Raw genomic sequence first — 22,064 nt, forward strand, 5'->3', positions numbered from 1 at the left:
AAGCACCATATTTTTTGTTGTTGTTTTCGTTTTTTTTTTGTTGTTGTTTTTCTTTTTTTATTTCTTCTCTCTCTTTTCTCTCTTATCTTCCCTTTCTCCACCCTACCTAGTCCTGTACACCACCCACGAACATTCTCAACAGGCGAGGCTACACCACTTGGCTAGACATCCTTCATTTTTTTGGTTGTTCGTTTGTTTTGGCTTGTTTCTCTCTCTTTTTCTCTCACCAAATTAGCTCCACATATGACATCCTCTCCCTTCACTCATGCCTATTTGGATTGTGCGCAGAGCGTCACACCACCAAATGGTACAGGCGCGGACCACTGGATCCCACTCTGAACTGCCCCCTGGCCCTACTGTTGGACACGGTACATGCCGCAAATGACACTCCCGCTCATGTCCCCCCTGCTGGACCTGCCCTACTGCACCATAGCTGAGTGACTGGCCCTCCTCTCCTAGACAGGTGGTGAGAAATATCGTGCCCACAGACAAGCAAGCAACAAATAACATCAGCCTGCCTGCCCAGACATAAAAAGCAGGATTAAAAAAACTACAATAAATAAGTGAAGAAAATAATTCCTGAATGTCCCAAAGACAGCAGACAATATCTAAAAAAAAAAAAAAAAAAAAACCCAGGACAGGATGGTTTCCACAAAGCAACGAAATTAAACACAAAACAACCTTCTTGTAGAAGACAAGACACTGGAATTACCTAATAGGGAATTCAAAACTCTAACATTCAGGGTCCTCCAAGAGATGAAGGAAAATATGGATCACAATAAGAAAAAAATAGACAATGTCATGAAAAATACAGACAAAATCAGGGAAAACACAAACAAAGCAATGGAAGAATTCTATAAAATAATACAGAAACAAAATGTCAAAATAAACAGACAACTAAAAATCATACAAAAATAGCAATAAGAAATCCAAAAGCTAATAACAAGATTTCAGAAACGGACAGTGCAATAGAAGATTTAGGAGCAAATTTGAAACACTGGAAGACAGGATCAGTGAAACTGAAGACAAAACCTGGGATACCACTTTCTTTGAGGAAAAATCAGAGAAAAGAATGAAGAAAAATGAAGAAGCCCTGAGAACAATGTGGGATATAATCAAAAGCAAACATCTGCATTTGATCAGAGTTCCAGAACAGAGGAAGAAAACAGAAAACACAGAGAAGATCAATGAAAATTTGCTGACAAAAAACTTCTCTAATACCATAAAAGATGAAAAGCTGACCATGAAGAAGCTCAATGAACCCCATACAGGACAGACCCCAAAACAAAGTCACCAAGACCTATCATAAGCACATTCACTAAAACCAAAAACAAAGAAAGAATCCTGAGAGCAGTGCCAAGAAAACAAAAAGTCACATCCAAATAGGAAACAATAAGACTAAGCTCTGATTGGCCTTTTTTTTTTTTATTTTTCTGATTGCTCGGCAGAAACCATGCAGGTAAGTAAACAATGGGAAGACATATATAAAACCTTGAAAGGAAAAAATGACCAACCAAAAATAACATATCCTGCTAAACTCATGCTCAAATATGATGGCGAAATTAGGACATTTCCAGATAAATAGAAATTAAGGGAATATGTAAAAACCAAACAAAACTTATGAGAATTACTAAAGGGAGTGTTTCGGTTACAGAAACAACAACAGACAGCAATCTGAATCTAGGACACAGGAACAGTATCAGCCAGATACCAACCTAGGTAATGCACTTCCGAGAATAAAACAAAACTAAAAGATTTACAACAGGGAGCCAGGGAGGTCAATCTATAAATAACAACATCAGAACAATAAAAGAGGGAATAAACACTGTAGGTACAGAACTTTCAAACAGAGAGGAAGTCAAGGTGGTATCAAGTAATGAAAGACTGGTTTAAACTTACGAAGATGGGGTAGATTTCAAGGTAACTACAAAGAAAGTTAACAAACCTACCCATCAAAACTAAGAAGAAAAACAAAGTCTCAAAAAACACACAATTCACAAAAATGAAAGTAACAAACAGAAGAAATTAAGCACAGAAGAGTAAAAGGAACAAAGAAAACGTCATCACCACAAAAAGGACACTACAAAATTACAACAATAAAATCACACCTAACAATAATCATGATGAACTTAAATGGCTTAAATGCACCCATAAGGATATGGAGAGTGACAGAATGGGTAAGAAAACATAACCCATCAATATGCTGTGTAAAGACACACCTTAGAAACAAAGACGCAAATATATTAAAAGTCAAAGGAAGGAAAAAAAAAATCAAGCAAACAACAACCAAAAAAGCAAGAGTGGTAATACTAATCTCAGATAAGAGAGACTTTAAAACTAACTCCACCAAAAAAGACAAGGAAGGACATTATATAATAAAGGGACAATCCACCATGTAGCCATAACCATAATACATATCTATGCACCAAATGACAGTGCTCCAAAATACATAAAACAAACTATAACAGCACTGAAAAGAGAAAGTGACACTTCCACAATACTAGTAGGAGACTTCATTCTCGTTAAAGGACAGAATATCAAGAAAGAAACTCAACAAAGATGCAGAAGACCTAAAGGCCATAATCAACCAACCTGACAGCACAGACACATATAAAACACTCCACCCAAAAACAGCAAAGTATACATTTTTTTCAATGCACGTGCAACATTCTCCAGAACAGACTGCATCTTAGGCCACAAGGCAACCCTCAACAAAATCCAAAGCATTGAGATAATGCAAAGCATCTTCTCTGATCACAACACCACAAAAGTGGAAATTAATAATAGGAAGAGCAAGGCAAAAAAATTGAATACATGGAAACTGAATAACTCCCTTCCTAGAAACCATTGGGTAAAAGAAGAAGTCAAAGATGGAATCAAAAAATTCCTATAATAAGGGAGGTGGAGCCAAGATGGCGGAATAGAGAGATGCTTCCAGCAAGCACTCTTTACAGCAAACACCCAAAAAAACAAGTGAAACGAGAATATTTATCACAAGCTAGGAGCCCTGAGCATCAAAAGAAAGCTTAGAAAATGAACAGAGGGGCAGGGGGAGGAAGAGATGGTTCAGAAGTGGAGAGGAGTTACCAGACCTGAATCGTGGGGAGCCCTCAGGAACTATTCCCAGAGCGGCAGCGGTGGGCTGGTACTAGCGTTCAGTCGCAGTTTCCTCACGGAGAAGCAGCCAGCCACACGGCCTACAGACACCTCCAGAACCAGAGAAGAACAGTGCTCTCGGCAAAAGCTAAGTACTTGCGTATATTTTACCGCGGCCCCCCACCCACAAGCCGGCTTCAGCAGCTGATTTCCCTGGGCCTGAAATAGGCCCTGTTGACTGCCTAGAGCCATCCTCCCAGCTCTGGAGAAAGAAAAAATTTGCAATTGGGAGAAAAGATAATTTGCCAGCTCCACTAACCAGGGGAGCTCACAATAGCAGCGGCTCCAGTCCAGGCATAAACCGCCCATAGACTTTGAGCACCTTTCCCTTCTGCATGGACCTGTGTGGGGCTATTTCAGGAGAATAGGCCCTTGTTGGCAGAGTCCAACCATTTCAGCCGTGCGGTGGAAAGGTGGGTGTTTGATGTTTGACGCTGCATGGCCTACTAAAGAGGGTCCTCACCTATCCACATCAGGGGCCTAAGGACTGGTAGCTCCACTCAGGTCACCCAGCCACCCACGATAGGGGTCCAAGAATAACTGGCACCTCCCAGTCCCTACAACCAAAAACATTAGGTGCCTATGGTCCGTCTGCAGAACCCACCCACCTGCATGCTCTAGGGAACAGGGAAGCACTTTCCTCAGAGACACCCAGGGGTCAGTTCTCAGCTCCCTGCCTTGTTCAGAGTGTGATCCCCTGCTACAATCAGATACCGGCATATACACCAATCACCCCTGCCCTTTTAAGACTGTAGGACAGAGCCTGTACCACACACTTGATGATCAGTTACCTGGAAACCTGAGGTGAATTGATGCAAGAAAAGAGAATGGACTCCTAGACTGGTATACCAGGTAACAACTCTAGCCATCTGGGGACACGACGTCAGAGCTCCAAAGGCAAAAATAATGAAGCTAGCTCACTCAAGCAACCAATTTGGGCATATCAAAACAAAGCAAAGCAAGGAGATATGACACAGTAAGCAAGCGTAAACTAATAAAATAACGAACAGATGGCTCGGAGACAACAGTCAATACCAATTCAAGTTAAGAAACAGACCATGATCACCTCAACAAGCTCTCAAAACAAAGAATCTGGGAATCTTCAAGATGAAAGTGCATTCCTGGAATTACCAGAGGCAGAATACAAAAGATTAATATACATAACCCTTCAAGACATCAAGGAAATCAGGCAATGCACAGAACAAGCCACGGAACACACAGATAAAGCAACTGAAAAAATTAGAAAGATTATTCAGGAACATAATGAAAAATATAATAAGCCGGAAAAATCCATAGACAGAAAGCAATGAGAAATTCAGAAGATTAACAATAAAATTACAGAATTAGACAACTCAATAGAAAGTCAGAGGAGCAGAATTGAGCAAGTAGAAGCCAGAATTTCTGAACTTGAAGGTAAATCACATAGCACCAAAACATTTGAAGAAAAATCACATAAAAAATTAAAAAAAATTAAGAAACCTCAAGAATCATGTGGGACTATATCAAGAGAAATAACCTACGAGTTATTGGAGTACTAGAGCAGGGAGGGATAACAGAAAATACAGAGAGAATTGTTGAAGATTTGCTGGCAGAAAACTTTCCCGATATCGTAAAAGATGAGAATATATCTATCCAAGACGCTCACTGAACTCCACAAAAGGTAGATGTTGAAAGAAAGTCACCAAGACATATTATAATCAAACTTGTCAAAACCAAAGATATAGAGAGAATTTAAAGAGCAGCTAGGGAAAAACGAATAGTCATCCGCAAAGGAGAGCCAATAAGAGTAAGTTCAACTACTCGGCAGAAACCATGCAAGCAAGAAGGCAATAGGATAACTTATTTTAAAAAAAATTGAAGGAAAAAAATTGCCTGCCAAGAATCATATCCAGCAAAACTGTCTGTTAAATATGAAGGTGAAATTAGGACACTTCCAGATAAACACAAGATTAGAGAATTTGTAAAACCCAAACCTAAACTAAAGAAATACTAAAGGGAGTTCTTTGGTTAGACAATCAATAACATCAGGTATCAACCCAAGACTAAAACACTGGACATAACAATCAGATGTCAACCCAGACAGGGAAATAAAAAAAAAGCAAGATTAAAAATAAAAGCTCAAAACAGGGTAGCAGCGATGTTGTTATATGAAAGAAGAAAACATTAAAACAATAAAGAGGGACTAAGGAATGTAATCACAGATCTTCTATATGGAGAGCAAGATAAGGCGATACAAAGGAATAAAAGTTAGGTTTAAATTTAGAAAAATAGGGGTAAATAATAAGGTAGCCACAAAGGAGATAAACTATCCTACTCATCAAAATAAAATACAAGGGAAAAAGAGACTCAGCAGAAACAAAATAAACAACAACGAATATGAGGAAAGGACAATAAATAAAGATAATCTACTCAGCACGTAACATTAAGTGGAAAAAAGAAACTGTCAACAAAACACAAATGAAGACGTCAAACCGATAGCACTAAATTCATACCTATCCCTAACTACGTTGAATGTACATGGACTAAATGCACCAATAAAGAGACAGAGAGTGGCAGAATGGATTAAAAAAAACAAGATCTGTCTATATGCTGCATACAAGAGACACACCTTAGACTTAGAGACACAAACTAAAACTCAAAGGATGGAAAAAATATATCAAACAAACAATCAAAAAAGAGGAATAGCAATATTAATTTCTGTCAAAATAGACTTTAAAATTAAAACCACCATAAAGCATAGGAAGAAAACTATATAATGATTAAGGGGACAATATACCAAGAAGATATAACCATACTAAATAATGAGACACCCAATAACAGGGCTGCAAGATACATAAAACAATCATCATTGAAAAGTGAGATAGACAACTCCACAATAACAGTAGAAGACTTCAACACACCTCTTTTGGTGAAGGACAGGACATCCAGAAAGAAGCTCAATAAAGACACGGAAGATCTAAATGCCACAATCAACCAACTTAACCTCGTAGACATATACAGAACACTCCACCCAAGAGCAGCCAAGTATACTTTCTTTTCTACAGCACATTGAACATTCTCTAGAATAGACCACATATTAGGTCATAAAGCAAGCCTTAGCAGAATCCAAAACACTGAAATACTACAAAGCATCTTCTCTGACCATAAGGCCATAAAAGTGGAAATCAGTAACAGACAAAGCAGGGGAAAGAAATCAAACACTCGGAAACTAAACAATACCCTGCTCAAAAAAGACTGGATTATAGAAGACAATAAGGATGGAATAAAGAAATTCAGAGAATCCAATGAGAATGAAAACACTTCCTATCAGAATCTTTGGGACACAGCAAAAGCAGTGCTCAGAGGTCAATTTATATCAATAAATGCACACATCCAAAAAGAAGAAAGGGCCAAAATCAAAGAATTATCCCTACAACTTGAACAAACAGAAAGAGAGCAACAAAAGAAACCCTCAGGCACCAGAAGAAAACAAATAATCAAAATTAGAACAGAACTAAATAACAAAACAGAAAAACAACTGAAAGATTTAATAAGACCAAAAGCTGGTTCTTTGAAAAGATCAACAAAATTGATAAACCACTGGCCAACCTGACAAAAGAAAAACAGGAAAGGAAGCAAATAACCTGAATAAGAAATGAGATGGATGATATTTCAACAGACCCAACTGAAATTAAAAGAATCATATCAGATTACTATGAAAAATTGTACTGTAAGAAATTTGAAAACCTGGAAGAAATGGATGAATTCCTAGAAACATACTACCTACCTACACTAACACAAACAGAGGTAGAACATCTAAATAGACCCATAACAAAAATAGAGATTGAAAAGGTAATCAAAAAACTCCCAACAAACAAAAGCCGAGGCCAGGAGGGCTTCAAGCAGAGATCTACCAAACTTTCAGAGAAGAGTTAACACCACTACTACTAAAGGTATTTCAGAGCATAGTAAAGGACGGAATTCTACCATGCTCGTTATATGAAGCCAGCATATCCCTAATACCAAAACCAGGTAAAGATACCACAAAAAAAAAAAGAAAATTATAGACCTATATCCCTCATGAGGAAACCCTGGTGACGTAGTGGTTAAGTGCTACGGCTGCTAACCAAAGGGTCGGCAGTTCGAATCTGCCAGGCGCTCCTTGGAAACACTATGGTGCAGTTCTACTCTGTCCTATAGGGTCGCTATGAGTCGGAATCGACTCGATGGCACTGGGTTTGGTTTTGTTTTGGTATCCCTCGTGAACTTACATGCAAAAATCATCAAAAAATTCTAGCCAATAGAATTCAACAATGTATCAAAAAAATAATTCACCATGGCCAAGAGGGATTCATACCAGGTATGCAGGGATGGTTCAACATTAGAAAAACAATTAATGTAATCCACCACATAAATAAAACAAAAGATAAAAATTACATGATTTCATCAATTGATGCAGAAAAGGCATTTGACAAAGTTCAACACCCATTCATGATAAAAACTCTCAACAAAATAGGAACAGAAGGAAAATTCCTCCACATAATAAAGGGTACAAAGCCAACAGCCGACATCATCCTAAATGGAGAGAGCCTCAAAGCATTCCACTTGAGATCAGGAACCAGACAAGGATGCCCTTTATCATCGCTCTTATTCAACATTGTGCTGGAGGCCCTACCCAGAGCAATTAGGCTAGGTAAAGAAATAAAGGACATTCAGATTGTCAAGGAGTAAGTAAAATTATCTCTATTTGAAGACGACCTGATCTTATACACAGAAAACCCCAAGGAATCCTCAAGAAAACTACTGAAACTAATCAGAGTATCAGGATACAAGATAAACATACAAAAATCAGTTGGATTCCTCTACATCAACAAGAAGAACATCGAAGGCGGAATCACCAAATCAATACCATTTACAATAGCCCCCAAGAAGATAAAATATTTAGGAACAAATCCCACCAGAGATGTAAAAGACTTATACAAAGAAAACTACAATACACTTCTGCAAGAAACCAAAAGAGACCTACGTAAGTGGAAAAACATACTTTGCTCATGGATAGGAAGATTTAACAGTATAAAAATGTCTATTCTACCAAAAGTGATCTATAGATTTAATGCAATTCCAATCCAAATTCCAACGACATTCTTTAATGAGATGGAGTAACAAATCACCAACTTCGTATGGAAGGGAAAGGGACCCCGGATAAGTAAAGCATTCCTGAAAAAGAGGAACAAAGTGGGAGGCCTTACTCTACCTGATTTTAGAATGTATTATACCACCACAGTAGCCAAAACAGCCTGGTACTGGTACAACAACAGATTCATAGACCAATGGAACAGAATTGAGAATCCACACACAAATCCATCCGCATATGAGCAGTTGATATTTCACAAAGGCCCCAAAACAGTTAAATGGGGAAAAGACAGTCTTTTTAACAAATGGTGCTGGCATAACTGGATATCCATTTGCAAAAAAATGAAACAAGACCCATACCTCACTCCATGCACAAAAACGAGCTCAAAATGAATCAAAGACCTAAATATAAAATCTAAAACAATTAAGATCATGGAAGAAAAAATAGGGACAATGTTAGGAGCCCTAATACATGCCATAAGCAGTATACAAAACATCATCAACAATGCAGGACAAAAAGTAGCAGCCGTAACATTTAACCACTACACCACCAGGGTTTCCTTAGACATAACAAGTATATTTAAAACGAAAGGATAGAAAAAATATATATATCAAGCAAACAATAACCAAAAAGAGGAGTGGCAGTATTAATCTCTGATAAAACAGACTTTAAGGCAAAATCCACCATAAAAGATAAGGAAGGACATTATATAATGATAAAGGATTAATCCACAAAGAGGACATAACCATAATAAATACATATGCACCCAATGAAAGGGCATCAAAATACAGAAAACAAACTCTAACTATATTGAAAAGAGAAATAGACAATCACACCACTTTCAGTAAAGAACAAAACAGCTAGAAAGAAACTCAACAAAAGCACAGAAGACCTAACTGCCACAATCAACCAACTTGACCTCACAGACATATACAGAACACTCTATTTAACAACAGCAAAGTATACATTCTTTTCCAATGCACATGGATCATTCTTCAGAATAGACCACATTTTAGGCCACAAAGCAAGCCTCGATTAAAAACTAAAACATTGATATAATACAAAGTATTTTCTCTGACTACAGTGCTAAAATAAATGAAATCAATTAATAGGAAGAGCAAAGACAAAAATCAAATACAGGGAAAGTAACACCTTACCTAAAAACCAATGGGTAACAGAAGAAATCAAAGACGAAAAAAAAAAAATTCCTAGAATCAAATGAGAATGAAAACATGTCTTAACAAAACCTTTGGGACACAGCAGCAAAGGCAGTGCTCAGAGGATAATTTATACGAATATACGCATACATCAAAAAAGAAGGGCAAAATCAAAACATTAACTCTACAACTCAAATAAAAAGACAGCAGCAAAAGAAGCCCACAGTCACTAAAAGAAAGGAAATAATAAAAATTACAGCAGAAAAAAATGAAATAGGAACAGAAAAACAATAGAAAGAATTAACAAGGCTAGAAGTTGGTTCTTTGAAAGGATCAGCAAAATCAACAAATCACTGGCCAAATTGACAAAAGAAAACCTAGAGAAGAAGGAAATAACCCAAATAAGAAATGAGAAAAGTTACATTATGATGGAACCAACAGAAATAAAAAGGATTAAAACAGAATACTGTGAAAGAGTGTACTCTAACAAATTGGAAAACCTAGAGGAAATGGAAAAATTTCTAGAAACACACAACCTACCTAAACTAACACAAACTGAGATAGGAAATCCAAACAGATCCATAACAAAAGAGATTGCAAAGGTAATAAAAAAGAAAAAAAAAAAAACTCCCAACAGCAACCAAAAAAAAAAAAGGCCTGGCCCAGACAGCTACACTGGAGAACTCAAGAGAACATTCAGAGAACAGTGCACATCAATACTACTCAAACTATTTCAGAGCATAGAAAAGGAAGAAATACTCCCAAAATCATTCTATGAAGCTAACATAACCCTGATACCAAAGCCAGGCAAAACGCCAACAATAAAAGAAAATCACAGACCAATACCCCTCGTGAACACAGACACAAAAATTCTCAACAAAGTTCTCACCAATAGAATTCAATAACATAGCAAAAAAATAATACATCATGACCAAGTGGGATTCATACCAAGTTCAACATTAGAAAATAAATCAACATAAACCACAACATAAATAAAACAGAAGGAAAGAATCACATGATCATCTCAATTGATGCAAAAAAAAAAAAGCATTTGTTGAAGTCCAACACCCATTCCTGTTAAAAACTCTCAGCAAAATAGGAACAGAAGGCAAATTGCTCAACACAATAAAGGGCATTTATACAAAACAAACAGCCAAATTATTCTCAATGGAGAGAGGCTAAAAACATCCTACCTGAGAACGGAAACCAGATAAGGATACCCTTCATTACCCCTCTTATCCAACACTGTACTGGAAGTCCTAGCTAGATCAATAAAGCAAGAAAAAGAAACAAAGGGCATACAAATTGGTTAAGGAACAGTAGAACTATCCCTATTCACAGACATATGATCCTATGTATAGAAAATCTCAAAGACTCCACAAGAAAGCTTCTGGAACTAATAGAGGGATTCAGCAAAGTAGCAGGATACAAGATCAACATACAAAAAATCAGTTGAATTCTTACACAACAACAAAGAGAACGTCAAAAAGGAAATCAGGAAAACAGTACCATTTACAATAGCCCCCGTAAGATAAAAACACTTTGGAATAAATTTAACCAAGGATTACAAAGGCCTATACAAAGAAAACTACAAAACAGTACTGCAAGAAACCAAAAGAAACCTACATAAATGCAAAAGCATACCATGCTTATGGATAGGTAGACTCAACATTGTGAAAGTGTTCATACTACCCAAAGTGATCTACAGATACAATGCAATCCCAATCCAAATTGAAGCAACATTCTTTACCAAGATGGAAAAACTAATCAACTTTATTTGGAAAATAAAGAAGCCCCGGATAAGAAAAGCAAGATTGAAGAATAAAGTAGGATGCCTCACATTACCTGATCTCAGAACATACTATACAGCTACCGTAGTCAAAACAGCCTGGTACTGTACAATAACAACAGACACAAAGACCAAGGGAACAGAATTGAGAACCCAGACATAAACCCATCCACCTATGGTCAACTTATCTTCAGCAATGGCCTAAAGTCCATTAAATGAGGAAAAGACAGTCTCTTCAGTAAATGATGCTGGCAAAACTGGATGTCTATCTACAAAAAATTAAAAAAAAAACAGGACCCATTCCTCACACCATACATAAAAACTAACTCAAACTGGATCAAAGACTGAAATATAGAACTATAAAGATCATGGATGAAAAAATAAGGCCAACACTAGGAGCCCTAATATATGGCACAAATAGAGTACCAAACATAACTAAAAACACACACACAGCACAAGATGAACTAGATACATGGGACCTCCTGAAAATTAAACACTTATATGTTCAACAAAAGAATTCCCCAGAAGAGTCAAAAAAAGAACCTACAGACTGGGAAAAAAAATTTGGCTACGACATATCCAACATGGGACTAATCTTAAAAATTTATAGAAAACTTCAACATTTCAACAATAAAAAAACAAACAATCCAATTAAGAAATGGGCGAAGGAATGAACACTTTACCACAGAAGACATTCAGGTGGCTAACAAACATATAAAGAAATGCCCATGATCATTAGCTATTAGGGAGATGCAAATCAAAACTACAATGAGATACCATCTCACACCAACATTACTGGCACTAGTCAAAAAGAAAGAATAACAAATGCTGGAGAGGCTGCAGGGTGACTGGAACTCATACACTGTTGGTGGGAATGTAAAATGGTACAACTTTAAAGAAAATGGTATGGTGTGTCCTGAAAAACCTAGAAATAGAAATACCATACGATCCAGCAATCCCACTCCTGGGTATACACCCTAAGGAAATAAAAGCCATGGCACAAATAAACATATGCACACCCATGTTCATTGCAGAACTATTCATAATAGTAAAAAGATGGAAACAACCTAAGCGCCCATCAACAGATGAATGGATTAACAAACTGTGGTACACACACACAATAGAACACTACGCAACAATAAATAATGACGAATCCTTGAAACATCTCATAACATGGATGAATTTGGAGGACATTATGTTAAGTGAAATAAGTCAATCACAAAAGGGCAAATACTGTGTGAGACCACTACTATAAAATAACAGCAACAAGTTTACACACAGGTAAAAAAGGAAAAAAACATTCTTTGATGGTTACCAGGGACAGGAGAGGAACGGAGGGAAAATTACCAATTAGAAAGAAGACAGTTAATACTGGTGAAGGGAAAAACCATACATTATATGGGGGAAGTCAGTACAACATGATCAAGGCAAGAGAGAACACTAAGAGGAATGTAAGAATAAAGAGCAACTACAGTAACTACTAGAGCTTAGACAATCCTATAGCAACAGTATTAACAATAATTTACCAATGGATAAATAGGTAAATAGATACGCAAAAAGGTGTGGGAGTATGTAAAGGAACACACCCACCAGTAAATATAGGTTTGATGGTAGATGTTTCTACACACATGATTGTAGGCGTGGCTCATATTGAGAATACTGGGGGTAAAGTCAGAGAAACCTCCTAGACATAACCAAACATCTCACTGGATGAATTCCAAGGCTAGAAAACAAAGAACCATATTTGGGGGACATCAACTGGCACAACATAGTATATAAAGTCAATGTTTTGCATCCTACTTTGGTGAATAGCGTTTGGTGAGTAGATTGCAAGTGGCCATCTAAGATACGACTACTGGTATCTTTCTGTTTGGAGTAAGGGGGAGTGCAGGAGATAAGGATTCAAGTCAGCAATTAGTCCAAAGAACTATCAACCACATGAACAATCACATAAGATAAACAATAACATAGGAGAGTAACCTACTCCTCAGAACAATCAATTATAAGAAGGCAGTAAGGGGTAGGTAAACAGGACAAAAGAAAATGAGGAAACCAGGGCAGAAATGGGGAGAGTGCTAACACATTGTGGGGAATGAAATTAAGGTCATGAAACACATTAGGTACAAACTATCGAATGGGAAACTAATTTGCTCTGTAAACGTTTACCTAAAGCACAATTAAAAAAAAAAAAAAGGAACAACAGAATAAAACACAAAGAAAAACACTATGCTTCACAGAAAATTTCCCTTAGGGTTAACTGCTAGCTTAGGAATTGATTTCTTTCTCTCTTTTTTTTTTTCCTTGTTGCATACTGAGAACTATATGAGTATTCTCTATTTATTTTAGCATAGAGCTGTGGCTCTTTACTCTTTATCACAATCACCTCAGGAATGATGCCTAGGCCCCCTCCAGATCAATTAAATCTGAATCTCTGAGACTGGGGCACTGACATGGGTAATTTTTAAAGCTCCTAGGTAATTCTAATATACAGCCAAAGTTAAGAACTACCTACCCAGAGGAAACTCAAAGCTCAATGTATAATTCAACTATATTTTAAATGTGTAGTAGACCCTTAGACCCTGCTTACCTGTGTTCTATTTCACCCTATACCCCCATCCTCCATCCTTTCCATATACCTTCTACTTTAACTTGTTTTGCTTTATTTTGATTATCAAAATAGTTTATTATTAGATTGTATTTCATATACTTTGTGAAGTGAAGCAAAGCTTAACAGTAAAACACATATACACACAAGCACACAGAGCAAGACCTACTAAAATGTATAGATACAGCAGACATGGGTTGAAATCCAGCAGTAAAATCAGTTACAGAGAATGCCTCTGGGGCAATTCAAAAAACATCTCTATTATCTGCAAAAGCCAGATGAATGTTAGCTCTAAATCTCTCTCCCATTCAACTACTTTCCCACCTAAAAACAAAATATACAAGAAAAAAAAATCAGCAAGAACAGTAAATAATCCTTGGGATAACATAAATGAATAAACGTATAGCAAAATATGACAAAGTGCTAAAAGCCTTACCTCCAGATTCCAACTGCTTAGCAAATCTTCAGATCTGCTGCTAAGACAAAGACAATGATAGCACCCACCAAAACAAAAATTATAAGAAGGAAAAAAATTCCTGTATTTCTTCCTCAAAATTATAGATGAGAGAAACTATGATAGGGATGGTATTAAAACAACAAAATGGCCACAAGAAAGCAACGGCAACATTGTTAGGTGTTACTATGGAACTAATCAAAGTAGGGAAATATAGAGGCCCTGCCCTGAAAGAACTGACCTGAATATCTCCACACCTGACTGGTTTAAAGGAAGACAGACTTGGAGGAACTGAGAAGGCACCCCATGGAAGAGGGGCCAGGGCCCTTCTGACACCTCCTGACTTTTCTATTCCTAATAAACCTGATGAAAACACAAAAAATACAGATGTCCCTGTTCTCTTTTCCATGTTCTGAATGGAGCACTGGTCACTATATTCAGAGCGGCCCTCTGTATCCATAGGCTGCCGCTATTTAAGATGAATATGGGAGAAACAGGAATTACAGGCCTAAGACCCATTAAAAAGCATGAAAAACCTTTTATCTAATAATAAGTATATTCATCTTCGATAGTAAAGATTTTAGGCAAGACAAGCATGACCAGAGATCTTTAGAGTGGTTTGCTCTTACTCAAAACATTAGAGAAGAATGCTTCAAAGGCCAGCGTAGCAGGGGCAGGGGTCTGGGGACCATGGTTTCAGGGGACATCTAAGTCCATTGACATAATAAAATCTATTAAGAAAACATTCTGCATCCCACTTTGAAGAGTGGCATCTGGGTCTTAAACGCTAGCAAACAGCCATCTAAGATGCATCAATTGCTCTCAAACCACCTGGATCAAAGGAGAATGAAGAACACCACGGACACACGCAATTAAAAGCCCAAGAGACAGAAAGGGCCACATGAACCAGAGACTACATCATCCTGATACCAGAAGAACTACATGGTGCCTGGCTACAACCAATGACTGCCCTGACAGGGAACACAACAGAGAACCCCTGAGGGAGGAGGAGAGCAGTGGGATGAAGACCCCAAATCCTCATAAGACCAGACTTGATGGTCTGACTGAGACTGGAAGGACCCCGTTGGTCATGGCCTCCAGACCTTCTGTTGGCCCAGGACAGGAACCATTTTCGAAGCCAACTCTTCAGACATGGATTGGACTGGACAATGGGTTAGAGAGGGATGATGGTGAGGAGCGAGCTTCTTGGACCAGGTGGACACTTGAGACTATGGTGGCATCTCCTGCCTGGAGGGGAGATGAGAGGGTGGAGGGGGTTAGAAGCTGGTGAAATGGACACGAAAAGAGAGAGTGGGGGGAGAGAGCGGGTTGTCTCATTAGGGGGAGAGTAATTGGGAGTGTGTAGTAAGGTGTATATGGGTTTTTGTGTGAGAGACTGACTTGATTTGTAAACTTTCACTTAAAGCACAATAAAAAATTATAAAAAAAAAATTAAGAGAAGGGAAGTTCTTTCTATCTCCCTATCCTGCAAAGACCTATTTATCTTTGTGTTAGTTCAGTGCCTAGCATAGAGCCTTATTTTGGCTGTTGTTGTTGTTAGGTGCTGTCAAGTTGGTTCTGACTCATAGGGACCCTATGTACAACAGAATGAAACACTGCCTGGTCCTGTGCCATCCTCACAATCGTTGTTATGCTTGAGTCCACTGTTGCAGCCACTGTGTCTTTTGAGTTCCTTCCAACCTGGGGGGCTCATCTTCCAGCACTATATCAAACACTGTTCCACTGCTATTCATAAGGGTTTCACTGGCTAATTCTTTTCAGAAGTAGACTGCCAGGTCCTTCTTCCTAGTCTGTCTTAGTCTGGAAGCTCAGCTGAAACCTGTCCACCATGGGTGACCCTGCTGGTATCTGAATACCAGTGGCATAGCTTCCGGCATCACAGCAACACGCAAGCCCCACAGTACAACAAACTGACAGATGTGTGGGGATATGTTGCTTAAGCACACATTACATATCTATTAAACCAAATTAATTCTACCACAACATTCCTAATGTTAGCTGTTTTTTATCCTTCTTTCTCACTCCCCAACATCTACTCAGTTGCCAAATTATAACTATTCTATCTCTGCAACGTCCTTTTCTCTCCCTTCTGTACTACTTCAAAAATCTCATTACTATTTCCGCTAACTAACGCAATAGCCTCCTTCCTCATCTTCAGTCTCTCCCCATCCGAATCCATCCAATACGCTGCCATCAGTTATTTTTCAAAACACAGATCTGATCATGCACTCATGTCCTCAAAAACCTTCAATGGCTTCCATTCACAATATGAAATTGAACCCTTAAACTGGATTTTAAATCCCCATACAATCTGGGCCTAATGTATCTTTGGTAGCTTCTCCACTTCATTTCATACTCTCACACCAGATCATATGCCCTGACAATATCAAATTCCTTTTTCCTCCCAGAATACTACCGCATCTTTGCTTATATTGCCCCCATCCATCTGAAATATGCTCCCTTCATCTCTGCCTGTTAATATATTACTCGTTGTCTAATCCCCTGTTCATATTGTACCTCCTTCACAAGGCCTTATCAGAGCCATCCTTTCTAAACCTCCACTACCACCATCCCATTGTTGGTGGTCCTGTGCCTCGTGTAATAACAATTTCTGCATGTGCCTACAGGTATCTTCCCCCCATAGAAGTGAGGTGGGACTCAGGGTAATGTATCTTTATGCATTTCGCATTACAGCACTATGTACTGCATAGCCTTGTACTCAAAAAACACTTGATGAATTGAACCAATTCCTAATATGACAAAAGTTCAGAGTAGAAAAACAAAATTAAATGTCAATGAAACACCTCATTAGCCAGTTATAACAAATGAAATTAAAGTACCAATGTTTTAATATAATATGCAATTTGAAAACTTTATTATCAACTCCTCCATAAGGAAACAAGCACTTCCTCATCAAGAAAATAAATAAAAATGGCATCAATTCATGAAAAGCTCATTTTACTAAAACAGGCAATTCTTTGTGACCCATGCACAGGAGTGGTCAATATCTACCCCACCTCCTCAAGTAACACCTCTTTCCTGATCCTGACAGAATTCAGGCAAGAGCTAAAATTGTGGCTGCCTGAGAAGTGATGCCCTTTGAAGTCCCTGTTCCCAACAGACCTAATTGAGACAGTCCCTGCAAGAGCTCTCACCACCAAAGCCTCCTATTTATCCTATTTCTCCTATTCCAAAAATCCTCTTCCCAGGAGCCAACAGAGCCCATGTCTCCCTTTTTCAGGCCCATTCTCTACCTCACACTGGAACCAATCTAGATCTTTGTTGAAATCTTGGGAAAGTTTTCCCATAGGACAATTTTATAAACAGTAGTTAGATTTTCATTATTATACCTCTCTATTGTGGACCTAGTGGCGCAGTGGTTAGGACCTCGGCTGCTAACCAAAAGGTTGGCAGTTCAAATTCAACCAGCCGCACCTCGGAAACCCTATGGGGCACCTTCTACTCTGTCCTATAGGGTCGCTATGAGTTGGAGTCAACTAACAGCAACGGGTTTGGTTCTCTTTTTTTTTTTTTTTTTGGTATTGTATACTTTTTTTTTTTTTTTTTATACTGGTCTGAAAATGTAACTACCCTTAATAACTTTTTTCCTATGAGAAAACATGTTAAGTATCTCAAACCAATTTACAGACTTCTAAATTTTTATTCAACAGTTAACAACTGCCCATGCAAACAAAACAGGTAAAATGTACTGAAAAAGACTTCAAATATATGGTAGTGTCTATGACCTTTATAACCTTTAATCTTATGAAGATTCGACACACACAAAGAAAGTGACAGAAATTATTTCCTTCGCCTTTAAAGTTAACAGATTCTTCTATTTTCTTTAAGGATTCTAACACCTTTTTAAAAATGTATACTACAATGAAAACACCCTTAGTTCTAAAAACTATCATCATTGCTTCTACTCAAAGGTTATCACTTCTAAAGCCAGCAGTAACAAACATGTAACCAAAATAAAAATAAATTCTGGGAAGTAAAATTATTTCCTTCTTAGCAAAATACCCTTAAAAAGAAAATAAGCTTTAATTACTAACTAGATCTGTTCATATGCAGCATTTAGTTTTCGCCTAGAATATATTTCAGTCATTTGCAGGGTTAAATCTAACTAACAATAAATGTTTTAGACGAAGAAGGCAAAAACACCATATTCATCTTTCCTTTCACTTCATAGGGATTAACAATTTCCACTGGAGTATTTTTCCAAATTGCTGAAGTAGAGAGATCCATTGTTAAATCTCTACAATATCAAAAACATACTTCGAACAATAAAAAATTCATGTAGTAATTACAATTAAAAACACACTAAACTCACAAGTTAACAAAAATGAATAAAATAGTAGGCATGCAAAAGGCTTCCTACCCCCATTCCATCCTTATATCAAAGCATTTAACTATTTTTATAAACTAAATGTCTGTGATTATAAATCAATAAATTATATACATAAATAAAACAAAATTCCTGTCTTCTTGAATAGTTTTGCTAGAGAATCCCTACAACTAGGAAAGTGTGCCCATTTTCCAAAGAGAATTAGCTCCTCCCCATTTATCTTGTTCTTAGAAATACAGAATGTTAAAACATATTTCTGAACTGTTTAGTTCACTAATAAATAAAACATTTCCACGAAGTACAGAGGGCTCAACTTTAAGCTACCTGCCAACTTATTTCCACTACATTTCTTCTTAAATGTTATTCTAGAATGTAATCTTAAACGCAGTTTAGTTGGAAATTATACCAACGAGAAAGAAAGAGAGACAAAGTAAACACATGATAGTCCAAAGTGTGTTTTTAAAGATGAAGCAAGTTCTTGAAGATAAAGTTGCTCCTTGAGCTGTCGAAGATTGTGCGTCTTACCTCAAAACATGCTACTGTGAAACAATCTGGCATTCAACAACTATTTTAAAGAGGTGTATGGTGGCCTCTACTGGAGTAGCATGTTGTCAACTGATTAGTTATCAGAAGTGTATCTGGCTTTCTATCACAAAAGAAATGTTATTTGTGTTTAAACGCCGCCCGCTTTTATAATAACAGCAAGAGCAACAAGGAAAAAGTACCTGTGTACACTTAAGTTCTCACTGTCCAGCTGACCAAAACCCAACCAGAACAGTTTTCAGAAGTATGAAGAGCAAGCGAAAAGAGAAGCGAACCAAAACATTTTGGATGAACCTTGCTAAGTCTTTCCAAAGATTGCTCTTCTAAGGGACTGGGGTATACTTCTCCGTCTTTTTTCACGAACCAACCGGGTAAGGACAGCGACTGGGAAAGGAAAAAGGGGCGGGAGGAAGGGGGTGGTAGAACTAAAAGGTCCAGAGAGGAGGCCAGCGCAACCTCACCGGAATGTATAAAGAAACCAAAGTCAAAAAAAAAAGCAAAAAGCTACAGTGACATGAGAAAGCTAAGTTATCAGGGAGCACTCCTTCCTATGTGCAAATGTCTCAGAGTTATTTTGTCACCTTGGTGTGTTTTTGCGCTGGATTTGTAAAACGCTTGGGATTCAACAGCGAGCTGGAGTCAGCAGCTGTTCCCCAAAGTATTTCAGAGGAGCAATCCGGCCGTAGCGGAGAAAGAAGGACGTACAGAGTAGGGCGCCGCACCTGGTGAGTCCCTCAGTCCCACTCGAGGTCGGAGAGTGAAGAAACTTAAATCACAGTAACTCCAGCCTGGACCGCGAAGCAGGCGCTCCGCCCAGGCCAAGTCCGAGGAGCACTCAGTACCCACGCCCGAGTCAGCCGTCTCGTCCCCGCCCATTCCCTAGCGAAGGCGCAGCCTAGGCAGCGTGTTCTCTGCCGCCCGGCAGCCTGAAGGGGGCTTGCCCTGACAGCCCGCTTCCCAGCCCCACGCCCCTTCTCCATCGGTCCCCGGCCAGGGTACTGAGTAAAGAAGTGACTCCAGCCCATCTCCGCCACCACACTAACCTCGCTGTTGCTCGCACCGGGGCTGCCGCCGCCAAACACCTCCATTTCTTGGTCCCAGGGCTCGTCCCGAGGAGCGAACCGTAGCATCGCCCCTTCAGGAGCACTCGAGCAGGAGCTGCCGACCGCCGTCGCGGCCGCGCATCCTGTCTATTGAGCTTGCCCGCAGCCGCCGCCGCTGTGACCCTTGGCCCGGCCTTCGGCGACCGCTGCCCTCGCCGCGGGGTCCCTCAGAAACTGGGAGCGGGGGGCCCCCGCCGCCACAGACTGCTGCTCTCCATAGAGAAGACAACTCTGTCCTGCCTCTCCGAGAGCTGTCGATAGGCTCGTGCTCACCACTGCCGCCGCCGCGACTGCCGCTTGGCGGTGACTCCCCCACCCCGCTTCCTCAGGCCCCCTCCCCGCTCGCCGCTCTGTCAATATGGCGGCAGCAGCGGCGTTACCTGTGCGGCGCCTGGAACCCCCCACGGCGGCGGCACAGCGGCGTCACCCGGACGTCAACGGAGATTCCCCTGCTTGGGCTGAAGGGGGGGGGTGGGGTGGGAAAGAGGGACGGGGGCGGATGCGGGGGACCCAGTGGAGGGAGGTGGGAGACAGGGGAGGGGGGCGTGCTGGGCGGGGGAGGCGGGTGAAGAGTAGTAAAAGCCACTGCTAGCGCCTCAGTAAACCTGCCCACTCCACGGAGCATGCGCGGCGCTGTTCACACATGCTCAGCAGGCCCTCTCAAATCTACGGAACAACTTTGCCAGCGGGAGGATTCCCGAAAAGGGTAGAGGAACTGGGCAACCCTCCTTAGCGTTTGAGGAGCCAGTGTCTGGGAGGACTCCGTGCGTATCTGCTGGGGGGGCTCACAAAAGCAGGTGTCCTGTACACCAAACCACATCTATTCGGTACTCCGTAACAAATAGTAACAAAATTCCCATTGCACTCCAGAGATTCCCGCTCACAGCAACCCCACAGGACAGAAAAGAACTGCCCCACTGGTTCTCCAAGGCTGTAATTTTTAAGGGAGTAGACTACCACATCTTTCTTCCGCAGAGCGGCTGGTGGGTTAGAGTTAGCAGCCAAGCGCTTAACCGCTGTGCCACCAGGGCTCCGTATACAAATACTTGGACAGAGATATGTTAGCTTCTTAGAAGCTGGAGATAAGCGGAAAATACACTGAGTTCACCTGCACTCCTTACCCACCCATCCTGCAGAGGTTTGTCTTTCTCAAGGTGCTCCACACCTTCTGAACTTCCCACTAGTTGCCCTCATACCATTGATTACATACAGTGTTTCTAGTGTTTACACACACGCACCCCAATTATTGGACTCTGCTTGTGGCAACGAGGGCAGAGTGTCTGAAGCTAACCCCACCCCCACCCTGCTCTTAAATACTGGATCTGTAGTTCCAGTAATTGTCATTTTCTAGCTCTTTCAAATCTAACCTTTACGGCTTTGCTATTCTAAGCCATCCACCGTACTAGGTGCTAGAGATACAACGGAGATGAAGTACCGTCTCGTTCAGGGGTATGATCAAGATCCTTCTCATCAAAACACTTCGGAACCCAAGGTGGAAAAGCCATAGCCTCTCTGACACTTCAAAGAGCAACTGTTACAGCTCAGTACCTTGAGAGGTTTCTAATGTTTTATGTAAAACGCACACACCTCCCTTCCCCCTTCTACACCTGAACTATGTCCTCCATTTATTTCACCACCTAGCATCCAGCGCTAGAGTTGTACAGGGGACCACAGAGTATAACAATGAGTTGCAAATAAGGATCAACAATAGTGCCCATCTAATACTCTGCTTAAAACCCAAGGAGAAAATGAGCTTCGTGAACATGATTCTGTAA

The 22,064-nt window shown here is 39.7% G+C and overlaps 1 protein-coding gene across 2 annotated transcripts in view; it reads right to left on the bottom strand.

Annotated features, from left to right (window-relative positions):
* RPS6KA6 (ribosomal protein S6 kinase A6) overlaps positions 1-20,363 on the bottom strand; it is a 160,794-nt gene extending 140,431 nt beyond the window's left edge. The window contains exon 1 of one of the 2 annotated variants that reach the window (XM_003412704.4): positions 20,230-20,363. In XM_003412704.4, coding sequence (XP_003412752.2) covers positions 20,230-20,316 — 87 coding nt within the window. In that variant the 5' untranslated portion in view covers positions 20,317-20,363. Of the gene's footprint in view, positions 1-18,459; positions 18,695-20,229 lie in introns of those variants that run through there. The other variant, XM_023551418.2, reaches the window with a different exon arrangement.
* Positions 20,364-22,064: the final 1,701 nt, after the last annotated feature.

Source organism: Loxodonta africana, chromosome X, assembly GCF_030014295.1.
Source record: "Loxodonta africana isolate mLoxAfr1 chromosome X, mLoxAfr1.hap2, whole genome shotgun sequence".
Lineage (NCBI taxonomy): Eukaryota > Metazoa > Chordata > Mammalia > Proboscidea > Elephantidae > Loxodonta > Loxodonta africana.